Source organism: Sphaeramia orbicularis, chromosome 7 (assembly GCF_902148855.1).
Source record: "Sphaeramia orbicularis chromosome 7, fSphaOr1.1, whole genome shotgun sequence".
NCBI classification, from domain to species: Eukaryota; Metazoa; Chordata; class Actinopteri; order Kurtiformes; family Apogonidae; genus Sphaeramia; species Sphaeramia orbicularis.
Genome location: NC_043963.1, coordinates 35089042 through 35114677, shown reverse-complemented (window position 1 = coordinate 35114677; position 25636 = coordinate 35089042). Strand labels below are relative to the sequence as shown.

Below are 25636 nucleotides of genomic sequence, written 5' to 3'. Positions count from 1 at the left end.
CCTCTGGAGATCTCACCTTAAACACAATTAAAAGTCTCATAAGCCACGTAGTAGGTGTCTTAAAAATCCCTCCTGCAGCAGCCATCCTTTGTTTCGCCCTCCTAAGGCCCCAGCTGTCCTTACCGCTGCGTGGGCGCTAGGTGGCGTTCTTGCTCCACGGAAAAGCTTTCACTTCTCCCAACTTGACCGGGTGACGTCACGTCAGTCTGGAGCATCAAGGCCACTTCCACGCCGCTATTGGTCTGAAAATCACATGACACGTCTCCCAGCATCCATAATTATGTTACTGATATTTTTGCACCCCCCTCCAAAAGATGTCAGCATCCTACTGTCCTTATTCTCCTGAAGAAACCCCGTAGTTCAGATCAGTGGAACACACCAAAGATTATTGTGTTGCCAAATGCAAAAATGTCATGTCCGAATAACATAGCGCCCGGTAACTTCCTGATGGATTCCTTAATGGGTGGATCATCTTCCTTCAGGGGTGAGGGTTATTCCAGCAACCCCGGAATGTACATCCACACAGCTGCAGAGTACGGATATTCAGTGATGAGAAACATTGGGAAGGTTGGACCATCTCCACAGTCTAAAAGAGACGAGGTTCCTCCGGGCGGTCTGCCACTCGGCGGCTTCCAGGATGCGTCCTACCTGTCACCACAGCTGGCCACATGGACCCCAGGCTCCAAAACCAGTAGAGACCAACAACCTGTTGCCCAGTGTTTACAACCCTGCTCGTTTCCAGCAGCAGGCAACGTCAAAGAGGAGGCGTTTTGTTGCCTTTATCAGAATGACAGTGGCAATAAGGGGAAACAGACAACAGAGTCGGCCACTTACATCCGGCTGGGGGACAATAGCTGCAGGCCTGAACAAACCGCCTCCTCGTCCAGCGGCTGTTTCCAGGTGTACAACGGACAGAGGCCGCAGCAGGACGACCATCAGCAGTTCCCCTCCGGATTCTCCTTGACCCACTTGGCGACAACTGTTGAATCAGCAGAGGAGTCGACAATAAGGTGCAAAGCAACACAGGAGAAAATAAACCAGGTCGGAAAGACGGATGAGAGTCAGAGCAGGAAGGAAGAGAAAACCAAGACTGACAGCTGCTCAGATAACTCGGACGAGGAATTAAAAGGTACTATAACACCCCCCCCCCCCCCCCCCCCTTCACACACACACACTCACACACGCATGCCCACGCATCTACACACTGATGCATATAAACACAGTCTCCGCAGTCACACCCACACGCATGGCTAATTTGTAGTATGGAATACACGTGTGGAATATTTGCTTAAATCTAACAGTGTGCTGTAACTGCTGGTTGTTTTGTGTGACGGTCATAATACGCAGGCTTGGGTTTGATAGCAGTCATATGGGCAGTACTGGCATTTGACAGCCGTGCCTAGCAGGGGTTATGGTGCCCCTGGCATTTAACACCTTTCTATTAATGTGAGAATGTGAGATGGGCAGTTATCATTGAAATAAACACGCGCGCCCTCCCTCTCTCGCGCTTTCTCTCATGCACACATGCGCATTTACACACACACACACACACACACACACACACACACACACACACACACACACTCTCTCTCTCTCTCTCTTTCCCATACACACACTTCTCATACATCTATCTTACTTTCTGTTTCTCTCTCTCTCTCTTACATGGCTCATTTACATTGAGAGACGTAACTGTTTTTAACAGCACTATTTTACGCCTCAAAATTCCGCTCCAACATAAAATTCTACGGCTTTACTCCACACTTGAAAACATTTTGTCATAGTGCCCTGGCTTATTAAGAACCTCAGGGAATATTTCTCAATGTTACATTTGAGAAACATTTGTCCTCAATTCATTTGCACTTTTATGCACCACTGCAAGGATAATTTGGGTCAATTAAGTTGATGTTTTATAACATTGTTATTTAAAAGTGTGAACGTGTGTTTAAGATTCGTTAATGCAGCGTGGAAATTCTGCGTGTATTTCCATTTTATTGTTCTTGTTATGACAAACTAATTAACATACATTTATTGAAGTAAAACAGCAACTATTATTATTATTATTAGTCTATTATTATTAGCCTAATATTATTATTATTAGTAGTATTGCCAAATAGATAATATTGTAGAATAAAACTGTGCTGTTTTTCTCCAATTAAAAAGCATCTTGTGGATATTTATGAATTAATAATACTAATAGCTTCATACATGAATAGATACAACTTCCTTTTATTTTTTAATTTTTTATTTCTATAGGATAAATAATGGGATGCTTTTGAGTGTGTTTATGTATTTGTGTGTGTGTGTGTGTGTGTGTGTGTGTGTGTAGATGCTAGTGTGTGTGTTCTCTTAATCCCATATTACTGAATTAAATGTTTTGATAATGATTAAATGCCGGCCACGCAGAGAGGGTTCACATTAGGGTAATTATTACTGTAACCTGCTTTGTGTGTGTGTGTGTGTGTGTGTGTGTGTGTGTGTGTGTGTGTGTGTGTGTGTGTGTGTGTGTGTGTGTTCGTGGGTACAAACCGGGGCGTTATTCCCCAGAGTCCGCAAACTAATCAAGAAATTAACTTAATGTGCAGCACTGTGATTTCGTCTTCCTTTCCGGCTTGTTTCTCTGCTGGTTCTGTGTATATATTTTTTTCTTTCTTTTTTAATTTTGTTATTATGCTGCAGAGACTTCCTTTGTTTTAGGGTGAAGCTCCGAAAAAAAAAGAGAAAAAAAGAGAAAAAAGGTAATAACATTTTATGGGAGTCTACGGGTCCAACGTAGGCCTGTACAAAAGAAGTGCTTACACCCTGTAGTTTGATCTGATCTAATTATAGTTGTTCATCACACAAAAGCAATTTGCGAGCAATAGGAGCTGTAGCAAAAGGTGGGATGCTCGTCTTTGTTCATTTGTTCAGCTGAGACTGTCGGAGAGTCCACACCCAGGTAAAGCTGTTCAACATGAAATATTAATTTAGATCCAGATGGAAGGGATCCTGTTTAATGGTCATCTGAGCTATGGGCGTGTGCATTACTTCCAGTATATTGATGGATGTTGAAAAGCTCCATATTATATCTATATCTACTTGTTTTTTGGATACATCTGATGATTGTTGTGTTTCTTTTCTTTTTTTCTTTCTTTTTTATCCTGCATCGATAGATGACATATCCGCGGAAAAGACAACGGGGAACTGGTTAAAAGCCAAAAGCGGAAGAAAGAAGCGGTGCCCTTACACAAAGCACCAGACGCTGGAGCTGGAGAAGGAGTTCTTGTTCAACATGTATCTGTCTCGGGAGCGCCGCCTGGAGATCAGCCGGAGTATCAACCTGACCGACAGACAGGTCAAGATCTGGTTCCAAAACAGACGGATGAAGCTCAAGAAGCTCAGCAGGGAGAGCCGCGAAAGGGACCAGAGTGCAATTTACAACTATTCCTGAAGAGATTCCCCCCCCCCCCCCTATACACATACACACACTCACATGCACACACACAAACACACACACACACACACACACACACACACACACATCATTTGCATACACATGCGCATACACACACTCCCAATTACACATATAAACATGACAGGCACAGATAGACAGACATGCATGTTTCATCTTATAATGCATTCAATATTCATTTATCAATTTTCTATTCTCATGCAGACACATTACACACGTACACACACACTCATATATGGCGTGCCTTCCTATCTGAACTATAAAACGCTGCAGGCTGCACACTACTAGACTTTAGTTCCAGGTGAACCTTTGCAGCAGAACAGGAACACTGAAGTGCTATTACGCTGCAATGATAATTATAATATAACGCCAACCAAATGAAAGGGGAGGAAATCTTAAGCACTCTATAAATAACTCTTGGCATGCAAGAAGATTAAGTTTGCCGAGCTGTAATGAATGTTTTGCCACTTGTGCAGCTTCTTTGTTGCTGTCCGTTGCAGCGGTATCTTATGTGCATGCACAAGACGATGTCATGGCAAACGATTCCAAAACAATAAAAAAAGGAGAGGGAAACGGAAAGGTATTACCAACTTTGTCCTTCCCCTGGCACAGTGGTGGAAATGAAAAGGGAGGGAGAGACACTGCGGATGAGAGAAGGAGATCATGGCAGTTTTAATAGAAGTGAGAGACCATAACGTTGATTTAAATATTATCCAGGTGACCACAGTAAGTCAAGGTCATAAAATTCTAATGTCAGGTTCGCCCTGGAAAGCGTTGGGGGTGGATTTTATGATCTGCAAATATAATGTGCTGCAGCAGTAAAGATGCGTTTAAAGGTGTGTGTGGAGGAGGGCTAATCCACACAGCAGACTGCAATGTGCAGGATCCTACCGAGGCGCTGGGGCTGGAAGGAGCAGCAGCCTCCACCCAGGATAATGGAGCTTCATGTGGGTGCAGGAGATAAGAAAGATGGTGGATAAAAGGGACGGCGACAAGAACAATAATAAGGACGAGCATCACCGCGAACACGTGGATAACTAAACTCACCCGGGAAGGCGTCTGCAGGACACGCAACAGAAGGTAGGACCCGATTTTTACGTAATATTTGGATTTCCTGTTTTGGAAAAGTATGCCACATCTGTCAGAGGAGCTCGCTTGACAGCTCTTGTGGCACGCATGGTGCACGCCTGCTCACGTCGACAGTTGATCTGAAGTTGCTTGGTTGCTGCTGTTGGTGTCTGTTGAGATCCAAGATGCTGTTTTGTTGAATATGTTTGCTCGGAGCCTCTGGTTTGTTGCTGCATGGGACTGGATTCTTTTTTTTTTTTCAGAGAGAAGATCTGAAACAGCTGGATACAGTGTTGGAGTTTAGAAATGCAAATGATAGAACTAGAACACACAGATGCATAGTTGTCTGGATGAGTCAACACTATCTAAGTTTGCAGAAGTAGTTTGTTGCCTAGCAGACATGAGGGTTTTATTGTGATGGTATACTCGCCTTTTTTTTCTCTTTGTGCCGGATAGTGTTATTCCTCACTTGGCTTTTGCATGCACTGTCCTTTCCATGGATTTTAACCCCTTTGCGCGAAGCTGAAGCGTGGTTTAGGTAGTTTCATGTTGTTGGGGTTGGCTTCCTGGCTCGGCAACAAGAAACTGCCTTGATTACGTCAGTTCGTCTTCATCAAGGGCACAATTTCCGCTGAATTACCCCCTATAGTCACCCAGGTCCCCGCAAATGGCATTGTAAATGAACTGAGCTGTAATACCTTGGACAGAGACGTTTTCTTTCTTTGCTGTTATTTTGTGGTGGGCTGTAAAAGCTTCCGAGGCTCTCAGAAGGAGAATAGGTTGTAAACAACATGGGGTAAAGTTTCAGACTGTTGTGTTGCATCTGTCATCGGTGGCTCTGCGTGGGTTTAGTGGCTTCAGCTGCTTTATGGTCACCTGAATAGATTGATACATACAGATGATAGATGGAGAGATGGATATCAGATAGTTGGACTCATTCAATTATCTGACAAATGAAGGCAGGTCAATAACAGGAAATGGATTCATCTGGGTTTGTAATGATATTATGGAGACAGACTCTGTTGTGTACTGGTAATGCACGGCTGTCTGGAATGGTTTGCTCCAAAAAATGTGATCAAGTCAAATTTTCTGAAGGTTTTATGTATTTATGAGCAAAATCACAATAGTTTGCACGTGATAAAATTAATAATTAAACTTTTAAGATTGTAATTATTTAGTGCATCATTGTATTCTGGGTTATATGCATCACATAGGGTGAATTTTCCTAATGTGGGACATTTTTTGTATTTCGGATTTCTGTTATATATAACAATGTTAATCCAACATAGTTTAATAATAACAACAACAATAATAATATTTAATGTAAAGCTTAAGTGTCCCACATTAGAACAATTCACCCGATATTTATGTGACTTTAAGAAAATATTTTACAAATCTATAATCATTAACTTGTTTTTATTAAGTTGATGAGCGATGTTATGAAATGTTATCAAGTTTAGCACATATCCAGACACAACAAATATAGCCAATAATTGTGACATTATCTTTCGTTGTTGAAGTAAAATTATTTGCACAAGTTTTGGGGTTAAATGTCACATTTAGGTACTTGCGGCCTTTTCATTTTTTAGCCGGAAAATTCACGCAAACATTCATTTTTAGGATTATTTCAGTATTCTTTCGGGGTTTACATTAGTGTTGCTTTTATGGCGTGATTTTCTTAAATGCGATGACGAATTTAATATCCCTGTTTTAATCCTCGGCGTTGACGAACTGAAGATGCATCCGTCCTCACTCCTATGAATTCACACAAAGTAAAAGTTGACCCTAATTTCAAGAAACCTTTCTTATAATGCAATACATATACAATTATATATATACAGTGGATTGGATGTGTCATTATATGTAATGATGCATAGCAGTTTTCGTGAATGAAATCACTTTCCTGGTGCACATGGATAAATCATAGGGCTAATTATAGTTGATAATATCATAGTTCTGCTCTGAGCCTCACATTATACCCCATTATTGCCCATTATAGGCCATTATATCCATTATATCGCATTCCTGACTTTATTTATTACGTTAAAGACTAATCCGAATGATTCATAACAGTGTTGATGATACTGATCATGGTTCGCTAAAGGGAAAATTGTGGAGAAAGGTGATTAAGTAAAATAAGATTCGCTTTTCGTTAAGGATTGGGCAGAAACAATAACTTATTTATTGAATCCTCTGTTCTTGTGGCTCAGTTAGCATATATGCTCCAAGGGAGTCCAGTGTTTACTGGTCACTATTCCCCTTGTTTTCTCAGCCCCCCCCACCCCCTCTCTTTGGCAGTAGTGCAACTGGAAGAGACAGTCTGGAATCCAAAGTCACTTTCATTCAGCTGAGTGAATGAGTGTCTCCCTTGGAATGCATCACTGACAAAGACTTTACAGCGCAGGAAACAGCCCCGAGAGCTGCACAGATTCACCCTAAAACCATATACACATAAAGCAATTTATTTCACTTTGTAGTGGCGCAGGAACTGAAGCCTTTAGACACCCACTTCCTCAGCACAGCTCAAAATGTGTCACAGCTACATGCAGGATCAGACATGAGCAAAAATGCTACAGGCTTTCTCTTATGACGTTTTAACTTTATGAATCATAAAGGCAGATTTTGGATGCACTGCAGTAGATCACTTCCTCGAATGTATTACAAAAGGGGACTCCTCTGTGATTGTAATTTTTTTTTTTTTTTAATTGTTTTTATTTATTGCGAATCTTTTTAAAAAGCTCTAATGAAATTGGAAATTGAATTTTTGGGGATTTTTTTTGGACTGGAGATAAACACTATTTCTCATCCGAGCTGCATGATTTGGCATCATCTAAACTGCATTACAGAGATGTTTTTCTCAGTCTCGGGAAACCAATTACTTTCTCACGGAGACCAATTATTTTATTTATTTAGATTTTTTTTTAATCACGATGCTTGTCCAGAGCTAAATACAAATAGGCTACATTACCCTCTTATGATAATATAATGATCTTCATTAAGGTATGACGTCAAACACGGACTTAAGCTTTCCTCGCTGTTTCTTTGTCTTTCTTTTTTTGTGGTTTTTAGAAATAGAAATGTTTAAGTCTCTGAAATGGTGATACATGACTGATATGAGGATGTCCTGGATAAATAACCTCTACAATACAGTTACTGCCTTACGAATTATTGTGTGGCCTTTCTATTGATCCCAGTGACTCCTGGTATTGTACTGCATGGATTTCTGTTCTGCACATGCGGGGTTATATGAATAACTGTTTTGCTGACATATGAAGGTTTTAAGCACGGATAAGATGTGGACCAAATGTTGTCTGTAGATGAACTACGCCTCTTTAGCTTAGAATTAAACTGTGCGCAATGTGCGTCTGTGTGTGAGTGTGCACGGAGACGGGCCTGCAGGTCCAAAATACTCTTTATTTGTTGCATCTGTTGGGTCTTTCCTGGATAAAATGATATTTTATATGACCATTATGAACAGAACAGACAATGTACTGACAGAACAGAGCAGTCAGCAAACGTGACAGTATATATCTATTAAAAATGTTGCAGCAACTTAAATCTTTGTATTCATCCACGCAGCAGCGACGCAGGATGGCGTTGCTGATGCAAATAAAAGCAATCAAAGTCCACTTGACAATCTGTACTAAATCATGTTTGTTTTCGTCTAAATGAACAGGGAGCCTTTAGGTAATGTCTGAAAGCCGATAATGTAAGTATGCAGAACAATCCTTCTATGCGCTCTGGGACAAAAGGATATAAATGTGGATTTTCTGCCACCTGCCAGTACCATTTGCAGACGTGTGCTGCTATTACGCATCCGAAAATTAACTTTTAATTGATTTATTTGCTTGATATTATTTTATTTTCATGCATTTTTACCCCAAGCCCTGCATTAAGATAGATCACTATTACGCACAAGCTATTATATAGAAGTCGTATATTCTTTAACAATTATTTTTGATAGAATCTTTTGCATTTAACATCAGGCTCCAGTACCACATAGGCTACTTAAAAATACCCAATGTGTAACTCAATATAAGCTTTTCTCCTTTGTCATTCTGGTAAAACAGACACACACACACACGGAAGGTTGTGTATAAATAGCCAATAGGGTATATAAAACAAAACCAGCACTGTCCATCCCATCTGCATGTGTGAACACACTAGCCTCAGCCTATAACCCATTGCGTCCTGTTGGATAACCACTGCAGTGTGATGCTTTTTCTCCTTTTATAACTAAATAAAAGGGAAGCCGTGCATTTGGAGGATGGCGGGGCCACTGTATCAATATCATGTATTGGTTTCATCATTTTTTTAATGAGCTGAATTACTGAGAACATGAAACCCTTTGCATGTGAAATGGACAAATGCAGCACATCCTTGGATCGTACTAAAATAAAAGCACAGATGTTATGTAATGTTGGAGGGTGTGCAGTGGGTGTGGTGCAGATAAAGCCCCAGAGTCCAATTTGTGGTTTGTGACTTTTAGGCTTATAAACATAAGTGTCTCGACTGGATTTGGCTTTAGTCCAGATAAATGGAAACTGCAAACTAAACCATTATCTACTATATCTTGTCATGTCGTGATGGCTGTATTTTGTTTTATGCAACGAAATATAATTTTGTCTTAGGAAGCTCCAAACTGCCACTTTTGGTTTTGTTTACTATAGCAGACGGTGTGAGAAAGGACATAAAACACACCCAGGTAAAACTACTCTTCTGCAATGCGGGCTTCATTATCTCTTAACACTTCTTGTTGCTCTGAGGATGAGAAAAAAGCAAAAACTGTAGAATAAACAAAACCCAACAACATAAACTTGTGTCGTGAGGCGATGAGTTTATTATAGCATAATAAAATACATAAGCACAAAGGAATTGAATAGTTGCATTGATTTCTTGCAGAGATTTCTTAATCATTTACATACATTTATAGATCACACACACGCACACACACACACACACACACACACACACACACACACCATGCACACTCAGACAAACAACACGTTGGCACATCTACAAATATTACATATACACACACACACAAAACACAAAACCCATATAAAACATTCACTAATTGAGTCCAGACATATTTACTGATGATGTTAATCACGTGATTCTAAAACCATATCTTATTGACACCAAATGTCGATGAGCTCTTCTTAAATTCAGGTTTAATGGCACCAGTAGAATGAGGCTCAGACCTTCAACCTGTAGAAAATAACACAACTTTAAAACGTATCTCAACGTGGAGAACTTTGCCACCAGTCTGTCCACATGGGTCAGATGTTTCAGTGTCCTCAGTCTTGCGCATTGATCCGCGCGCACCAGGACACCTTTTGGCATTAGTCGGGTTCAGGTCTGGCGTCTGGCCTTTTAAATTTCATGGTTGAATCTGAACTCAACTGCCATGGCAAACATCGTGCGTCCAAACGGATAAAGTATCCTGCAATATGGTTTGTTTTACGCAATGACGCGCAAATTGTTGTGCGTAATTTCAGTCCATTATTCGGTGTGAACTTTAGTTTTATTTAAGCAGCGTTGAATTTGTTACATGAGAATTAGTTACGCCATGCATCTGTAAGGCCAGATTACATTTCACAGGTTTTCCCCGTACAGTTTTTTTTTTTTTTTTTTAATTTAATATAACATATGTTCATCCATTAGGATATTTAACAAATTACGGGGTGTTTTTTTTTAAAGCGTCTAATTTCAATATGTTTTATTTTGCAAGTTATCGAGCACAGTGTGGTCCTTTTTAACTTCACTATAGTGACGTGTGCCTTTGTGTGCAACGCTTGAAATGGATTTCTTTGAAAAAACAAAAAAACAAACAAACAAACAAAAAAACACCTTTCTGTATTATTTTTAATTTCTAGAAGAAAAGACAAAATCACAATTTACTTTTTCCACTGTGACAATAGCTTCATTTTAAAATAACATGTAATAAAACAAAAGCCTAGCATATGAAATATCAAACCAATCATTATGCAACTCACAAATAAGAAATAGCCGAGGCTTCTATATGCATACATGCACGTCGTATATTCACTTTAGAAGATAAACTCGTCTCATGCGGTTAAAAATGTACATACACGTCCTCAGATTGACCATCCTCACAGGAAACTTCTATCCTATTTTGTGCACTGTGCATTAGTTCTGCTATTCTTTACCAAATCCATTTTACGCATGCATATTAAACTTTAAGTAGGATATTTGTTTTGTCACGACTGGTCCTGTTGTCTTCCCTGTGACAATGGCGGCTTCTTCAGTGTCTCTTACTGGATAGAACTATGATATTGCATTATTTGCTGTGTGTGTATAAGCCTGCAGAGTTCAGGGTTGTTTCACAGTCTACTAAATGACAAGCCGCATGAGGATATCGCAGTAAACCGTTGCCATTAGATACAACAGTAACATTATCCATCTTGTGATGCTTTCATCTAGTTAGCCCTTTAATGAACCTTTTTACCTCCTCTGCTCAGCACTCTCCTCTTTTCCTGTCTTCGGCCTTTCCGTTTGATATGAATTGTTTCACATGCGTACAGTCGTGGTGGTTTTATGTAAAGCGAGGAACTCGGATGCAGTCTTATTAACGACACGTTTATGAACAATCAAATGGTCCTCGTTAAAATTTATTGATGGGCATAAAAACATGAACGACCACTAGCCGAATATAGCCCGCTGTAGTGGGCTGCTTGTCAAGAATCTGAATCCCCTCCTCTCCTATCTTCGCAAATCCCATTTAGGAAATGTTTGGTCTGTTATTCCCTCGTTAAAACAGTGCAAACTTTATTGTTGGTGCATGCTGCATGCCGTATTTCAGGCCGCCTATCAGGTCTATATGTAGCCCACTGTTAAGGCTTCTCCCTCTATAAAGAAATAAACAGCATTCCACACAAACTTATAAAACCCTCACTTGATCAAATGTGCGGTTTGATAAAGATAAAACGCGACAAGTATTCAGTAAACACTTTGATGCTGTAATACTATCCATTGCTATAACGTGGGGCTCGGGTAGATTTTGCCAGACAGAGATTGATTACACCATCAAATAGTGCCTTGCTCGGTTTTAGACCTAATGTGCGCAGGTCTGTGCTGCGCCTTCACAGCGATCCTCCGTTGAAGTCCACAAAGGCACGATTTTTCATAAAGAAGCGCAGATGTTGAATTTACCTCTAAAACGTCCAAGAAAAGAGCAAAGGAGCACATTCTTTAATCCGATTTATGTCGCTTTGGTATCCCAGGATATGTGGCGCATTGATCCACTGTACAATTTTTGTGGGGGTAAATATAATCACGTGTCGGTGAGGCAGCCAATAGCAGCCGTGGAAGCGTTGAGAAATAATTACCTGCCTTGATTGTTCTATGGCTAGATAAAAAAGTACACATACACTCCATATAATAATCGGATGCATGTAAAAGAGTCGGGGAAGCTTCGACATGTCGACCACGGGTCCCATAAGTAATTATTATGTGGACTCCTTGATCAACCATGAGAATGAGGATGTCCTTGCTGCCACTCGGTTTTCGGCGCCCGGTGCGCACCCAGCCGGCCCTCGTCCGACGTCCCTAGTACCGGAGTGTGCTGACTATCCTTCCTGCAGCTTCGCACCAAAGCCACCCGTCTTCTCCACCTCGTGGGCCCCCGTACACTCGCAGTCATCAGTGGTTTACCATCCATACAGTCACCAACCTCACTTAGGCACAGACTCGAGGTATATGCGGTCATGGCTGGAGCCGATATCCGGTGCCGTGCCTTTCCACGGCTATCCGGGAAACAGCAGGCACTATGGGCTGAAGCCCGACGCCTTTCAGGAGCACAGAGCCGGAGAATGTCTCAGCTCCAGCGGACGAACCTACACGGATTATCTGTACTGCTCATCCACTGACATGCGAGACAAGACGCAGCAGAATGTCTCTTCTCCCGAGTCGGAGCTGTTGGCTTCAGGGAAACATAAAGACGAGAAGCCGGAGCTAGATCCGAGTAAGTTCAAGCTCCTGTGGTCTTTTACAGTCGGGTGGGAGTCTGGTGTAAAACGGCTTTTACTTGAAGGCATTTTAACGTCCTGCATAAAGTCGCATTATCTGCTGTTTCATCCTTGCTTTTCTGTTGGGCTCTGAATCGCCTCTGCTGGGGATAGCTTTAGGAACTATAAAAGACAAACGCTACCAGGCTAATATTGGGGCTATAAAACCAGACGGGGTTGTAAACATGGACTCAAACCTACAGGAAGACGTTGAATTTGGAAGGATCTGGCTTAATGCTAAAACAAGCAAGGTGCTCTTTTTAAATGAAGACGCTTAAACCAACGTATGAAACAGAATTCATCAGTAAATGTCTTATAGTGGATTTTTACGACCATATTTTTGACCCTGTGCCATTGCATATGGCACATCAAGTCATAAGCCGACTTTCAGTGTGTGTTCAGTGTGTGCTTTTTTTTTTTTTTTTTTTTTTTTTTTTTTTTTTTATGAAGGCCCATTTCTGTCAGGAAAACCCACATTTTGGCTCAGTTTGATCCCCAGTGGTAAAATACATTATTCCCCTTCATGATAATGAGAAGATAATATGCACAGGCCTGTAGTTACATATGAAAATGCAGGCTCTTCTTTACACCAAAACAAATTCACATGACTCTTCCAGCTACTTGAGGAATGTAGGGACATACTCGAGGACTTTCACCACGGACCTGTAAAGGCTTGAACCACTGGCCATTTTATGGGCCAATAAAGTGAATAAGCGCATTGAGTATTTTACGACGGTGTTACTCACAAGTTAAGGGGACAAGGAAGCAAATCAGTGTACGTTTGGATAGTCTGAAGCTCAGAATCTTTGCCTTTTAATGCCTACAGTCGGAGTAGCTTCACCCAACTTGTGTATAATTAGTAATATGTTTCAGATGGAGACAATAACATCTGATGAGCCCACAGAATTCTTCTTATTGCAGAGGGACATTTTCTAAAGGCTTAACATTTATGTGGTAGAGATCTGCCATTGTTTTGGTTTATTCTAATGTGTCTTCCCATTGCTGTTCTGTCTTTTTTTATTTTAAATTATTAATATTATTATCATTATTATCATTATGGTGTTTTTTTTATTTGCAGATAATCCAGTGGCAAATTGGATACATGCTCGGTCGACAAGGAAGAAGCGATGCCCTTACACAAAGTACCAGACTCTTGAACTGGAAAAGGAGTTCTTGTTTAATATGTACCTTACTAGGGACCGCCGATACGAGGTCGCCAGGGTCCTGAATCTGACCGAGAGGCAGGTCAAAATCTGGTTTCAGAACCGGCGAATGAAGATGAAGAAAATGAACAAAGAAAAGACCGACAGCAAAGAACAATAATATTAATAAGAATAAGAGTAACACAAAAGGACTGAAGTCACAAAATAACTATAACAACCACTAGTCACATGGACAGCACAGATGTACCAAAACACAAGACGACCCCTTTCTTCTTCTTCTCCTTCTCCTCCTCTTCTTCGTATTTATCACTTTGTTGGATTTTTTTGGTATTAACCTTAACTTTGAGACTGTTTGATGCTGATTACGTAATTCCCAATGCACATTTTTGTGTCCAACTTAAAAAAAAAAAAAAAAAAAAAAAAACATGAAAAAGGAGAAAAAGAAAACAGCCAACGATGAGATAATTACTTTCTTATTTTTTTTCTTTTCTTTTTAATACAAGTGCTGTTTGGATACGTTAAAACTGTCCGCAGAGAGACAATACTTGAATTCTTTTTGGATTTCACAAACGCATAATTTATGATGTGAATGTTTCTTTCATATATATATATTTTTTCTTTGTACATTGTTGTGCAGGTGTAGTATTTTGTACAGGAACAGAACATCTGCGCTCGGACTCGTCTGTCTTGTATTTTTTTTTTTTTTTTTTTTTTTTTGTGATAGTTGTTGCTGTATTTGTGCATCTCTTTCTTTTGACTGTAGCTTACCTGTTTAATTATGGAGTGTGGATATAGACCTCTGTAAATACAAACATAAACACTAAACACTTGTACTCTGTATTCATTGTGATTTTTAAGTGGCTTATGGTGTTTGGGATCATTTCATAAGTCCGCGGCTGCGCAGAAGCGGGACCTCATTCGCTATGGTTCAACTATTTTTTTTTTGATTAACAAACGTCAAGGAAATGAAGTGAGCGAATCAATGTCGCTTACAGCTGGATGTTTGCGAACAGATGGATCGCATATAAATTGTTCCACCAGAATTTTTCTTCTAATTTGTTTTGGTCAGCGAGCATTCCTATGCGCACAGCTAAGGCCCAAATAAGCCCTGCGTCTGCAAATAACGGCCAGAGTTAACTGTTCAGCCAAACACCACTGCTTTAAATCCCGCTTTGCTGATTTACATTGGAATCTTATGGCCTTCCTTTTAATTCACACGTTGATCAAATACACAAGCATCAATTAAACATATAAACTGTTACGTTTGGCTTAAAATATTTCACCAAATTCAGTAACTGTGGCTTTTTTTTTAACCAATAATTGATTCTAATGTTGTGTTTACGTATTTGCTAATATGTCACACCCATCAAAAATACTAAATAACTTAAGTGCCATTTTACGCACAAACTTTCCTGTCCAAAACGCGCATTTAAACGCATGTGCGCAGTTTATTTAATTTATAAGTTTCTAGATTAGTGTAAATCCAAAATATATTTCTTCAGTTACACTGTCACAAACTCTCTTTGTAAGTATATTTATTTTTATATAACTACTTACTGCATGTAATTAAAGAAATCTACTCCAAGATGAGCGTAAATTTGTCAAAACTTTCCTGAAGCCCGTACAGGCGATCAAAAAAATAAAAATAAAAATAAAAATAAAAAAGTCGTAGAGTAAATTTGAGTACGAGTTTTAAGTGAGAAACAATTTCCCATGTCTCGCATTTGTTTCCTGGGACAGACCTAAATTGCCTTTTTGTGGTGGCAAACAATACGGACAGGATGCTGTAATTTCAAAGCCCAATCCAGCGCGTTTCCGCACAGCTCGGACAAAAATGCCAGTTTTACAGCCCCTGTTGGAGCTCGGCTGTTTGTCTCAAATGCAGACGAACAAAGCAAACTCGACTAACTGGCTAGACGTCTGGGCTAAATTACTTTATGGTTTTAATGGACGGTGGTGGTGGTGGACTCGTTCAAAGGAGAGTCATGCGCACCGTTCAGGAGACTTTTGCCTGATGGCCCAGCCGCAACCACCCTGTTCTTCATCACATGAGTGCTCTATTAGCCCTCAATTATATGTGGAAAAAGTCAATAGTTATTGTGCATAAGTATAAAGGGCTCCAGAGTACTGTCATGTCTGTTAGAAAAGCAAACACGGCAGAAATGGATGCAACAAAAACCATCCAGAGGCAAAAGTAGCGCAGTTAAAAACCTGCTACACTAACACAACCTTTAGCTTATTTACAGGAAATTCAATGAATACGTTGTTTAGACAAATGTGGAGACACTGTTCAGTCCTTAACAGTTGTTTCTGATTGGTGGATCCGCTCAGGCTAAGGACGCGTCTCAACACTAGATGACGCTGTTGGTCCACGGTTTGAGCCTTGGTCTATGTGTCAGAGGGTTTTTTTCCCCCAGCTCTGTGGCTTGGCTGAAAAATGAAGAGTAACCTATCGATGACAAAATGACAGATATGGTCAGCCACCACATTTTGTGTAATAGGCCACAGAGCAGCCCTAAGGAACGCACCGAGCTGCTTATTGTGTCGGCCTCTGAGGATACAGATAAATAAATGGGCTTTTTGGGGGGTTTGTTTTCATTTTGTTACTATTTTTACATGAGTCTAGAAATACAGTATTATCAGTTTTTGTATTCTTTCCTTTTTTTTTTTTTTTTTTTTTTACACCCAATTATAATAATCACAGCAATGATAATGAATAGATGGTACTCCTTTAGGATTTCTAGAAATTCTAACACCATCACTTGGCTCAGAGTGGCTATAATTTAGCAAATGATCCCTTTCACACAGTCTTTATTTATATTGAACAAACCTGACTTTATATATCTGAGTATCAGTTTATATTTTTATATTGTTGTCATTTAACTGTGTATGAATCAAAAATATTTCACATTTTATGTAAAAAAAAAAAAAAAAGCAATGGATTAAGAAAAAGAAGAAAAAGGCAGAAACAACATTTGTATATTTTTAAGATTCCAACTTTAATAAGAATTCATGCACAATAACAAGGCAATATATGACAACACAAAACATACAATATACACACAATAATAATAATAACAATAGTAATGATAATAATAATCATAACAACAATAATAGTAATAATAATAGTAATAATAATGTGGTGGATTTGCATTAATAATTTAATGGTTATGTTAAAGTTGTCTAAATGATCTGTTTGCATCCTTTCTATGTGAATATAGTCATGTTTGCACCAGTGGTTCAAAGTCCCCAAGAAGTAGGAACAATGATTGGCAATCTGCATATTTATAGAGTGTGAAAGGTCTATAAATTCGCCCAGTGCGCCTTTCATATTTTACGATGATGTGTATAAAACGTCAGTAACCCCACAAAAACCACACTGGCATATTTAGAGAGCGAGCCCATACAACTATTGAGCTGGGAATACGCGCACTGATTGTAGCTAAACATCCAATGTAAAATTTTATGAACTCCTCCACGTGGGGAGATTTACAACTTATCCTCGTCGGTTTTACGGGGTCAGTAAGTGCCACCTAGTATTCATAGGTCGTGTTTATATTTGCGTGTGTCGGTGTTTTACAGCGCGCAGTGCATGTGTGTGTGTGTGTGTGTGTCACCCTGGCCTTACTCGATTACACCGAGGAGGATGTTTTGGTCTTACTCCATTACACCATCGCACCTGTAAAATGTCACAACCTCAACTTTCGGCGTGTTTTCTGTTTTGACGAGTAACATTTGAACTTAAAGATGGGATTGCTGCCCTATTGGAACCCACGAAAGATTAGGAATATTGTGGAAATTACGCATAACCTTCACCGATGGGGCCTGAAAAGGGCAAACAGCAGCTCAGTATCCGTTTATAAAAGATTAAAACTCCCCTGCTGTGTGGAATAAACCTCCATTTACTCTACTATAAGCTCAAGTATACATTGGAAGGAGATGTGTTTGGAGTCACGGGCTTTATAATTTAACATCCCAGTTCCATTGATCAGCTGTTAACAAAGGTTTGGGTGATAAACATAACATTGATCATATTTAAAGCCTCTTAGGTTGTTGGTTATGATTAGTGCAGTTCCTCTCAAGGTGGATATACGTAGGGCCCACGTCTGACCGCGGTAGAAAGATGAAGGGGTGGGGGGTGGGGGTGGGGGGTGGAGGAGGAGAGGGGAGGCGGGTGAGTGGTGGTGGTGGGGGTGGTTGGGTGGGAAGCTAAAAAAAAAAAAAAAAAAAAAAAAAAAAGGAAAAAGAAAGAAAAGAGCAGCGTCTGGGACTGTGCCGGTCGAGCAAGCCAGCTTTAACATTTGCTAACGCACATCCAAAGCACATGCAATAAGCCGGCTTTGAGCCTGCAAAACCTGGGGGAGAAAAACACTCACGACTGCGAGAGAAATCCGGTGAGAGGAACGGCTCAGAGAGAGTGAGCTGCCGTAGATTGTCCAAAGGGGCAGCGTTTCTCCTAGTTCCGGTTTGTCTGCCTGTGTGCGCTCAGCGAGTTGGGACCCTAAACAAAAGGCTGCCATCATCCTAAAGGAGATATTCTGCTGCGAGAAAGCCCGTCTGCTTGATGCTAACTAAACATGAGCTCCTATTTTGTTAACCCTCTTTTTTCTAAGTACAAAGGCGGCGAGTCACTGGAGCCAACTTACTATGACTGCAGGTTTCCACAAAGCGTTGCCCGCAGCCACACGCTGGTTTACGGACCCGGAGCAGCCGCACCGGGCTTTCAACACCCGTCCCATCATGTGCAGGACTTTTTCCACCACGGGACCACGGGGATCTCCAACCCCGGATACCAGCAGAACCCTTGCGCTTTGGCGTGCCACGGAGACGCAACGAAATTTTATGGATATGAAGCTCTTCCGAGGCAAACGCTTTATGGTACCCAGCAAGACGCAAGCCTAGCGCAATACCCAGACTGTAAATCGTCGAGCAGCTCTAACCCCGGAGAAGGACAAGGCCACTTAAATCAAAACTCCTCTCCCAGTCTTATGTTTCCTTGGATGAGACCCCACGGTCAGAATCGTACAATTATTTCCTATTCTTTCTATGTTGCTCTGTGCGCGCGTGTGTGCGTCAACCTGCCTGTGTGTCTGTTTGTGTATGTGTGTGTGTTTGTGTACTAAATAAGCCCTAGTATACACCAGTGTGTGTGTATGTGTGTGTGTGTTAAACTATAAAACGAAATAAGTCAGGGAACATGATGGGGCACATATAACCTGTACTGCAGGCTGCTGTTACTCTGCAGCACATGTCCATACAGGGCTGAGTTGTTGCTTTCCAAAGTGCCTTTAAAAACTGAATTGCTGAACACAGCTCACGACACCAGCTCTTTTGAAGTCAATTATGGTTCTCATCAGATATTTCACAACCTCTAAATGCACTAGTGGGAAAGATGAAGAAGTCAGAGTTGAAAAAAAAAAAAATGGAGATATACCACACACACAAGTAGCATGCAGAGTGACAGGAAGGTTAACTGAAACACAACATGCCCGATTATCCACAATCCTGGTTTTAGGAGTTTGGGGGGGGTAATTTGACCCACAGGCCCAATGTGGCTGAGGCTGCTCCAGCTATAATCATAAGGGCTTTGTAGATATTAGCCCTTCCATTCAGGGATCAGACTGTGTCAGACTATCAGGCTACATTAACTCCACACAGGTGGAAGCTTCACTTTTATTCCCTCACAGATATTCATCATTATTCTGTCCCAAGTTTATCTCATTTCTATCTTTTCTTACTTCTCTTATATCTTATAGCTACCTCATCTGTGTGTGTATGTGTGTGTGTGTGACTGAAAATTCAACCAGGCTTGTATAGGCCCAGAAAAGCACACTATACTGCCTGAGAACACCACTTAAAAATAAAATAAGGAGGCAATAAACTCAATTTGGACCCATTGTTAGATTTTTAAATGTGTAACTAATACCTATAGTGTTGAATTCATTTATTATTTTACAACTCACCCTGTAGTTCCTTAAAGAGGTGGGGGTAAAAGTCTCACCAGGTGGATGATGAATTCTGTAAAGAGAGAAATATTTAAGTTATTATCTCACACAATTTCTGGCATCAGACTTATAATAATAGTAATTTTAAAAAAGCCTTCCCTGCTTTTTTTTTTTTTTTTTAATGAATTGGCAGCTATATTTAGAAGCTGGACTATTGGTATTCCCGCTGGAGGAAATAAAGTAAATGCAGAATTAATTATAAGTCATCTGAGTGTTTTTTTATGGGGGACCGTGGTCAGTCCAGCTAACCTCTGGCTTTATTTCATTCAAGCCCCAGGAAGACGAAATGGGAGGCAAACCTACAGTCGCTACCAAACTCTCGAACTGGAGAAGGAGTTTCTGTTCAACCCTTACCTGACTCGTAAGAGGAGGATCGAGGTGTCCCACGCCCTGAGTCTCACCGAGCGGCAGGTGAAGATCTGGTTTCAGAACAGGAGGATGAAGTGGAAAAAAGAAAACAACAAAGACAAGTTTCCGGGTCAGAGAGGAGAGGCTGAAGCCGAGGCCGAGGAAGAGGGCAACGAGGACGGTGAAGGGGAAGAAGCAGAGGCAGAGGAGAAAGAAGCGGAAGAGAAAGAAGAGACCAAGGAATGATTTTATGGTCCTTTTTATGGTTATATGGCTGAAAAAGAGAAAAAAAAGAGAGGTCCCATAAACAGACGAAGAGTCACAAGGAGGCAGAGGCAGGTCAACTTTATGACCACCCTTTCATTTTGTCCAAGAGGGAACAGGAATCCCAACAATATTGCTGTCATAAATAGTCAAAATTCTACCTTTTCACAATTATCCCGATACGAACTCAATATTCGCATTGCCATTTGGATTTCTAGAGAAGCTACACACGTTTGTAGCGCATTTTCTTTCATAGAACTGTCGCCCTTGAGAAAAAAAAGGGCAAAGTAAAAAACGCATGTTAGATGGAAAATGGCTTAGCTATTTTTTACAAATTTGCTTTTAATATTATATCAGAAGCATAGCCAAATAAGATCAAAACATGACCAACGCCGAAATATGTTGTAAATAGATGATGATGATAATAATAATAATATTGATAATAATAAAAATAATAACAGCCTACATTTAAAAAGTACATGGACGTCATTTCAGAGTAGCCTTTCAGCGAAATGTAGGCCTATAACTTAGTAGTAAGTGTTCCAAAATCATCGCAGCAGTTACATAGGCTACCAGCCCGTGTATAAAAACCACAAGTTTTATTATTCTAATTGTTACTGTTACTGTTTTACTCGTTTTCATGTGAATGGCCTAGACAAAGATAGCCATTAGCTCCTCAGACATCTTTTTTCTAGGATTACCAGGGAAATGCAATCGTTTGAAATCCTTGATGCTACCTAAACCTGGGGGAATTGCAATAGAGATTTCTGAATATAGAGATTTCATATGATTTTAATTTTAAAAGTGTTATATATCAACCTTATATTATTAAGTTATGTATGTAGCATTTACCCAATATACAGTATACACTTGTTGAAGACAATTTGTGAGTCTTGGGAAGACAATTAGCTCCAAGCCAAGCAAACAATTTTGAGATTGTACCACGGCACTACCTAAACTCAGAGCTTTGCCTTTACTGAATTTATATTCCACACTTTAGGCATCGCTCTGAATTGATTGCAAGCTATTTCCCCAACAACTAAAACTGCCTATAACGCACATTTACTGTGTATGATAATACCTGCTACAATTACAACAATTTTAAAGTAAGGGAATTTTTATTTTAATGTGCTGGTGATATAGCGTAGTTGTTTTGCACTGAATATAATCTTTATGTACGTCTTGTTATATATTGATGTTAACAATATGCTCGTTTCCTGGTGTTTCTCCTGTGAAAGACGGAATTGTGTGTCCCCCCGCCATTGTTGATGTAAAATCACGAATAAACAAGATGGCTCACTATCATTTCTGGTTTTATTGATACTACAGGCTCGTTTATTGAAATGATCCCCTCCTCCCCACACATAAAAAACAAGCCGCACACATATGTAGAGTAATACTCTCAGCACCTTCTCTTTTTTTCTTTTTTTCCCTCCCCCTTTTTCTTTTTTTATTACTGCTTTTCCCTTAACAAGTTGTAAACTTTCACATACTGCGCTGCGTAATTTCATACACATAATCCAAACATTTCAATGGGGTAATGACTAAATATGCCACTGTGTTGTTGTGTTGTGATGATGCTTTGATTTTCAGCTCATATGCGTAAAAACATTTAGTGCGACGGCAGGAGGGAAGAAGAGGAGGAGGAGGAGGAGGAGGAGGGAGCTTATTGAACATCCTCTTGACTAAAGTTTGCTTAATTTAAACTTTCCAACTTGTTCAAATGGAGAGAAAAAAACCGCAAGACAGGCGTTTGCGGATGTATTCCTTTACCTTTTAAGGAAAGGTTGCGGATCCCATTCACAGCAGGACTCCTCTCTGAAGTCTGAGTTGTATTTGATTCATCCTCTTAATAAAAAACTTCCTGTCTTGAGGGAGGACGAGAAGCTTTTCTTAATGAATCCTGGGAAGAATAATGGCTGTTTGAGATGACAAACATCTGACGTGTTATCTTAATAATCAAAGTAAGGAATGGCGGAGCTTTTGGGAGTTTTTTTTTCTGTTTATACCATGCAAAGGTGTTGGAGTATGTGTTGGTGAGACTTAACTGCCCAGAGCGGTGAAACCTCTGCAAATGACAGGCCAGGTGCAGATGGACCATCTTGTGTTTCCTCTTCTGCTGTTGGGCTTATGATGAAGGCGGTGGTTTATTTTTATTTTTAATTTTTTTTTTAATTTTTTTTTTTTTTTTTGGAGGGGGAGGGGGGCAAACGGATGTGAACAGTCAAAATATAATTAGTGCTTGACATTCATGCAGCACAAACAGCAGTAATTCCCAAAAACGCACAGTGAAGTGGGCCTCTTGTTATTGCAGGGGGTCAGATAGCCCACATGTGTGGTTATATTACTGGAAATGGGATCCTTCTGAAAAATATCTATATATAAAAAAAATACATGGTATTTTTTTCTTTTTTTTAATCATTATTACCTCCAGTCTCTCTTTTTTCAACAAACTTTCACCCGAATCACGAATTTTATTTGTGTGTTTACTTTACCTTATCCTGTGCATTGGGATTTGGCATTTCCAATTTACCTCCCATCAGAACTACTGTCCTTATAATTACAAGAGTCCGTCCTTCGATGTGCTTGTTTTCAGTGTGTAATGCAGTTAATTATTCAGAGCTTTTAGTGCGTCTAGTCTGTTTTTATCGTTCATTCATTGTGTATTTGAAGAAGCTGAAGTGACACATTCGATGTGTACACGAGACACTGTGGATGCAAATACTGAGTGGTGTATGTTAGGAGATACTTATTCCCCTGCTCTCTTTTTAATTTTATTATTGATGATGCTTTTATTTTAGATAATTATTTTTTAATCTTTTCTTTGCCTTTTTTTTTTTTTTTTTTTTTTTTTTTTTTTTTTAATTCCTATACAAGGGCGGTTTATGGACCTTGGACATTACGGCCTAAATGGACTTATGCATTTCCAAAAAAAAAAAATAAAGCTGCAACTGTTTCCCCCAATGTATACTTATTTTCTAAATATTTTATTCTGATAGTGGTTTATCAGTAAATCAGAACTGGAGCGAGAGCCTGACAATTCCTCCTTTGTGCTCCTGCAGGCTTCATATTAAACCCTAACGAATAAAATGGAGACGAAAGCACAAAATAGTCTGGATTAAGGCTCTGCAGAGTTTGGAAATTCCTGTCTTAAATCCAGTGTGTCCCTTTAATCATCAGCTCACCAGGCTCCATGTCACAGAGGGATAAAGTCCAGTCTTTTAAAAATAGATTTCCTCCATTTGGTATCCTTTTCTCCCCTTAAACTGCACGTTTTTGCGTCAAAGCGCAGCCTTTTGTGTGCGTGTGGTGTTCCGGATGTGTTCCTAAGTGACATCTATCCTGCTCCTCGGATGGGCCATTGTGTGTGTACTTTTAACATGGGGCTGACATTACCAATAAACTTTAGTGTACCTGCTGTAAAGTTTATTGGCGGTGTAAAGGCGCAGCTCGGATGGGTCTACATCTTTTGTCTGTATGTCGAGGCTCAGTGTGGAGATCACGGCCTGCAAAGACAAGATGCACCGCTCATCCAAGTATGTAACACATATTTCTATTAATACATAAGAGACGGTCATATATATAAATTTATATTCGGTTTTGTGGCTGCATGTTGTCATTTCCTCTGTAAGGTGAGAGGCCTTGGTCTGTCAGTAGAATTTAAAGGGCGGATCTGCGTATAGTGGCTGCGTAAAATCCAATTATTTGCTGATACTATTGTTTTACTCGTGAACCAGCTTTTCCTCACGTATTTTTCAGATGCTTTTTTGGTGCAGTCTATTTGTTGAAGGCGTAGAAAATGCATTACAAACCCAGTGTTGGATTCATCTTCTTCCTATCCATGTCAAATTTATGTGCGCCTTTTCCAAAAGCGTCATTTTTCCCCCTGCTGTCTATTCCTTACTCGTAGATCTTTCTGAAAGTTTGAACTGGATTTGCAGGAAATGTTGATTCATTGTCATGTGGGGTTGAGGATGATGCGGTGTGTGTTAGGTTTGTGTGTGATCCCCGCAGGCGGAAACTAGACTTTTACCTGTTTTTCAAGTTTTAAAAAAATGTCGATGTCCTTTTGCGCATGAGTTAAAATAGACATAACAGTTATTTAACGCACGCACCTGAAGCATCCACTTGATGTGTAATTGTCTAGGCTACTGTACAGTGTAACAGTGAAACCTGACATCTGTTTACTGTCATGCAATCCATCCTGAGAATCAGCCAGTGAGAATGAGGCCTTCAAATGGACGCACACAGACGAGTTTAGTCTAATTGAATTCTAATTAGACGTCGCTCTCTCTCTTTCTCCGTGTCCCAATATGCCTCTCCGTCTCTTTTCCTGTCCCCCCTCCCTCTCTTTCTGCCTCACGCACTTTTATTTCCTTTTCCATTTGGCGTGGGTACATCATACCACGCAGCCTTGTCCACCGTGGGTTTACTGTCATTATTTTTTTTTATTTTTTTGACGCACGTCGAAATTGTGACATTTTGGAACATCTCTGCTTTCGTGCATCAAAATGTGTGGCCATTTTTAGTTTTGTACAATCGAAAAAAAAAGAGGGGAAAAGATGGGTGCAAACATTCCTGGTTGTTAAAGGGAGAAATTTACAGCTGAGTAATAAAAGTTTACGACTGAATCCTTTCTGCGATTGGCTGCAGCGAGCCACGTGGCACACGCTCTATGAACATGAACTTTATGCTGTTGTCTATTCTCTGGTCCTTCCCTTGTATCAGCAGCAGACTTAGCTGGGGCGTAGAAACGTCTTTTTTCTCCTTCTTTAATATAAAAATACAAGATAGTGATTTTGACGCCGCTTCGTGTGATATTCATGCGCTCTCCGACTTCCTGACAGAGGGATCTTCGGGACAGTCGCCGCCTCTGTACCCGCCGCTGCCTGCGTTTATCCCCCCCGGAGGCAATAAAGCCGCGACTGGGAAAAAGGAAAAGGAGAAAGCCCCGCTATAGAAAAGACTTTCCCTTTGCAAACAGCCCTTCTGTCTCCTTGAGCTCCTCATCGCGGGGATGTGAAAGCAGCCGAGCCCACAGTGGAGATGTGCGCTGTGTTGATATTTCCCACTCGCCATCGTGACCCCTCAGCTGCTGCGTTGAACCACAGTGAAGCTCCAAACTACGGAGAGCCCACAGAGGGTAAGGCTGCTCATTTCCCTATCATTCCCGCTTTGCTGTTTTTAATGCTGTGTTTGGGTGTGCGCTTGTGCAGGCTGGTTGCAAATGACGAATGATGCTGAAGAACGAGTGTGTGAGATCATGAGAAGGTGGAGGAGCCTATTTCTATGGAGCTGTGACCTGACCTG

At 40.4% G+C, this 25636-nt stretch overlaps 3 protein-coding genes across 3 annotated transcripts; all 3 read left to right on the top strand.

Annotated features, from left to right (window-relative positions):
- The first annotated feature begins 408 nt into the window (after nucleotides 1-408).
- Nucleotides 409-3427, top strand: hoxc10a (homeobox C10a). Its single transcript, XM_030139384.1, has 2 exons — nucleotides 409-1099; nucleotides 3150-3427. Exons 1-2 carry the CDS (start codon nucleotides 409-411, stop codon nucleotides 3425-3427), a joined length of 969 nt encoding a protein of 322 aa, XP_029995244.1.
- Nucleotides 3428-11950: 8523 nt separating this feature from the next.
- Nucleotides 11951-13994, top strand: LOC115422752 (homeobox protein Hox-C9). The gene is made up of 2 exons (XM_030139263.1): nucleotides 11951-12503; nucleotides 13625-13994. The coding sequence occupies exons 1-2, from the start codon at nucleotides 11960-11962 to the stop codon at nucleotides 13867-13869; spliced, it is 789 nt and encodes a 262-aa protein (XP_029995123.1). The 5' UTR covers nucleotides 11951-11959; the 3' UTR covers nucleotides 13870-13994.
- A 4292-nt stretch (nucleotides 13995-18286) lies between these two features.
- Nucleotides 18287-20308, top strand: hoxc8a (homeobox C8a). Its single transcript, XM_030139311.1, has 2 exons — nucleotides 18287-18722; nucleotides 19986-20308. Exons 1-2 carry the CDS (start codon nucleotides 18287-18289, stop codon nucleotides 20306-20308), a joined length of 759 nt encoding a protein of 252 aa, XP_029995171.1.
- Nucleotides 20309-25636: the final 5328 nt, after the last annotated feature.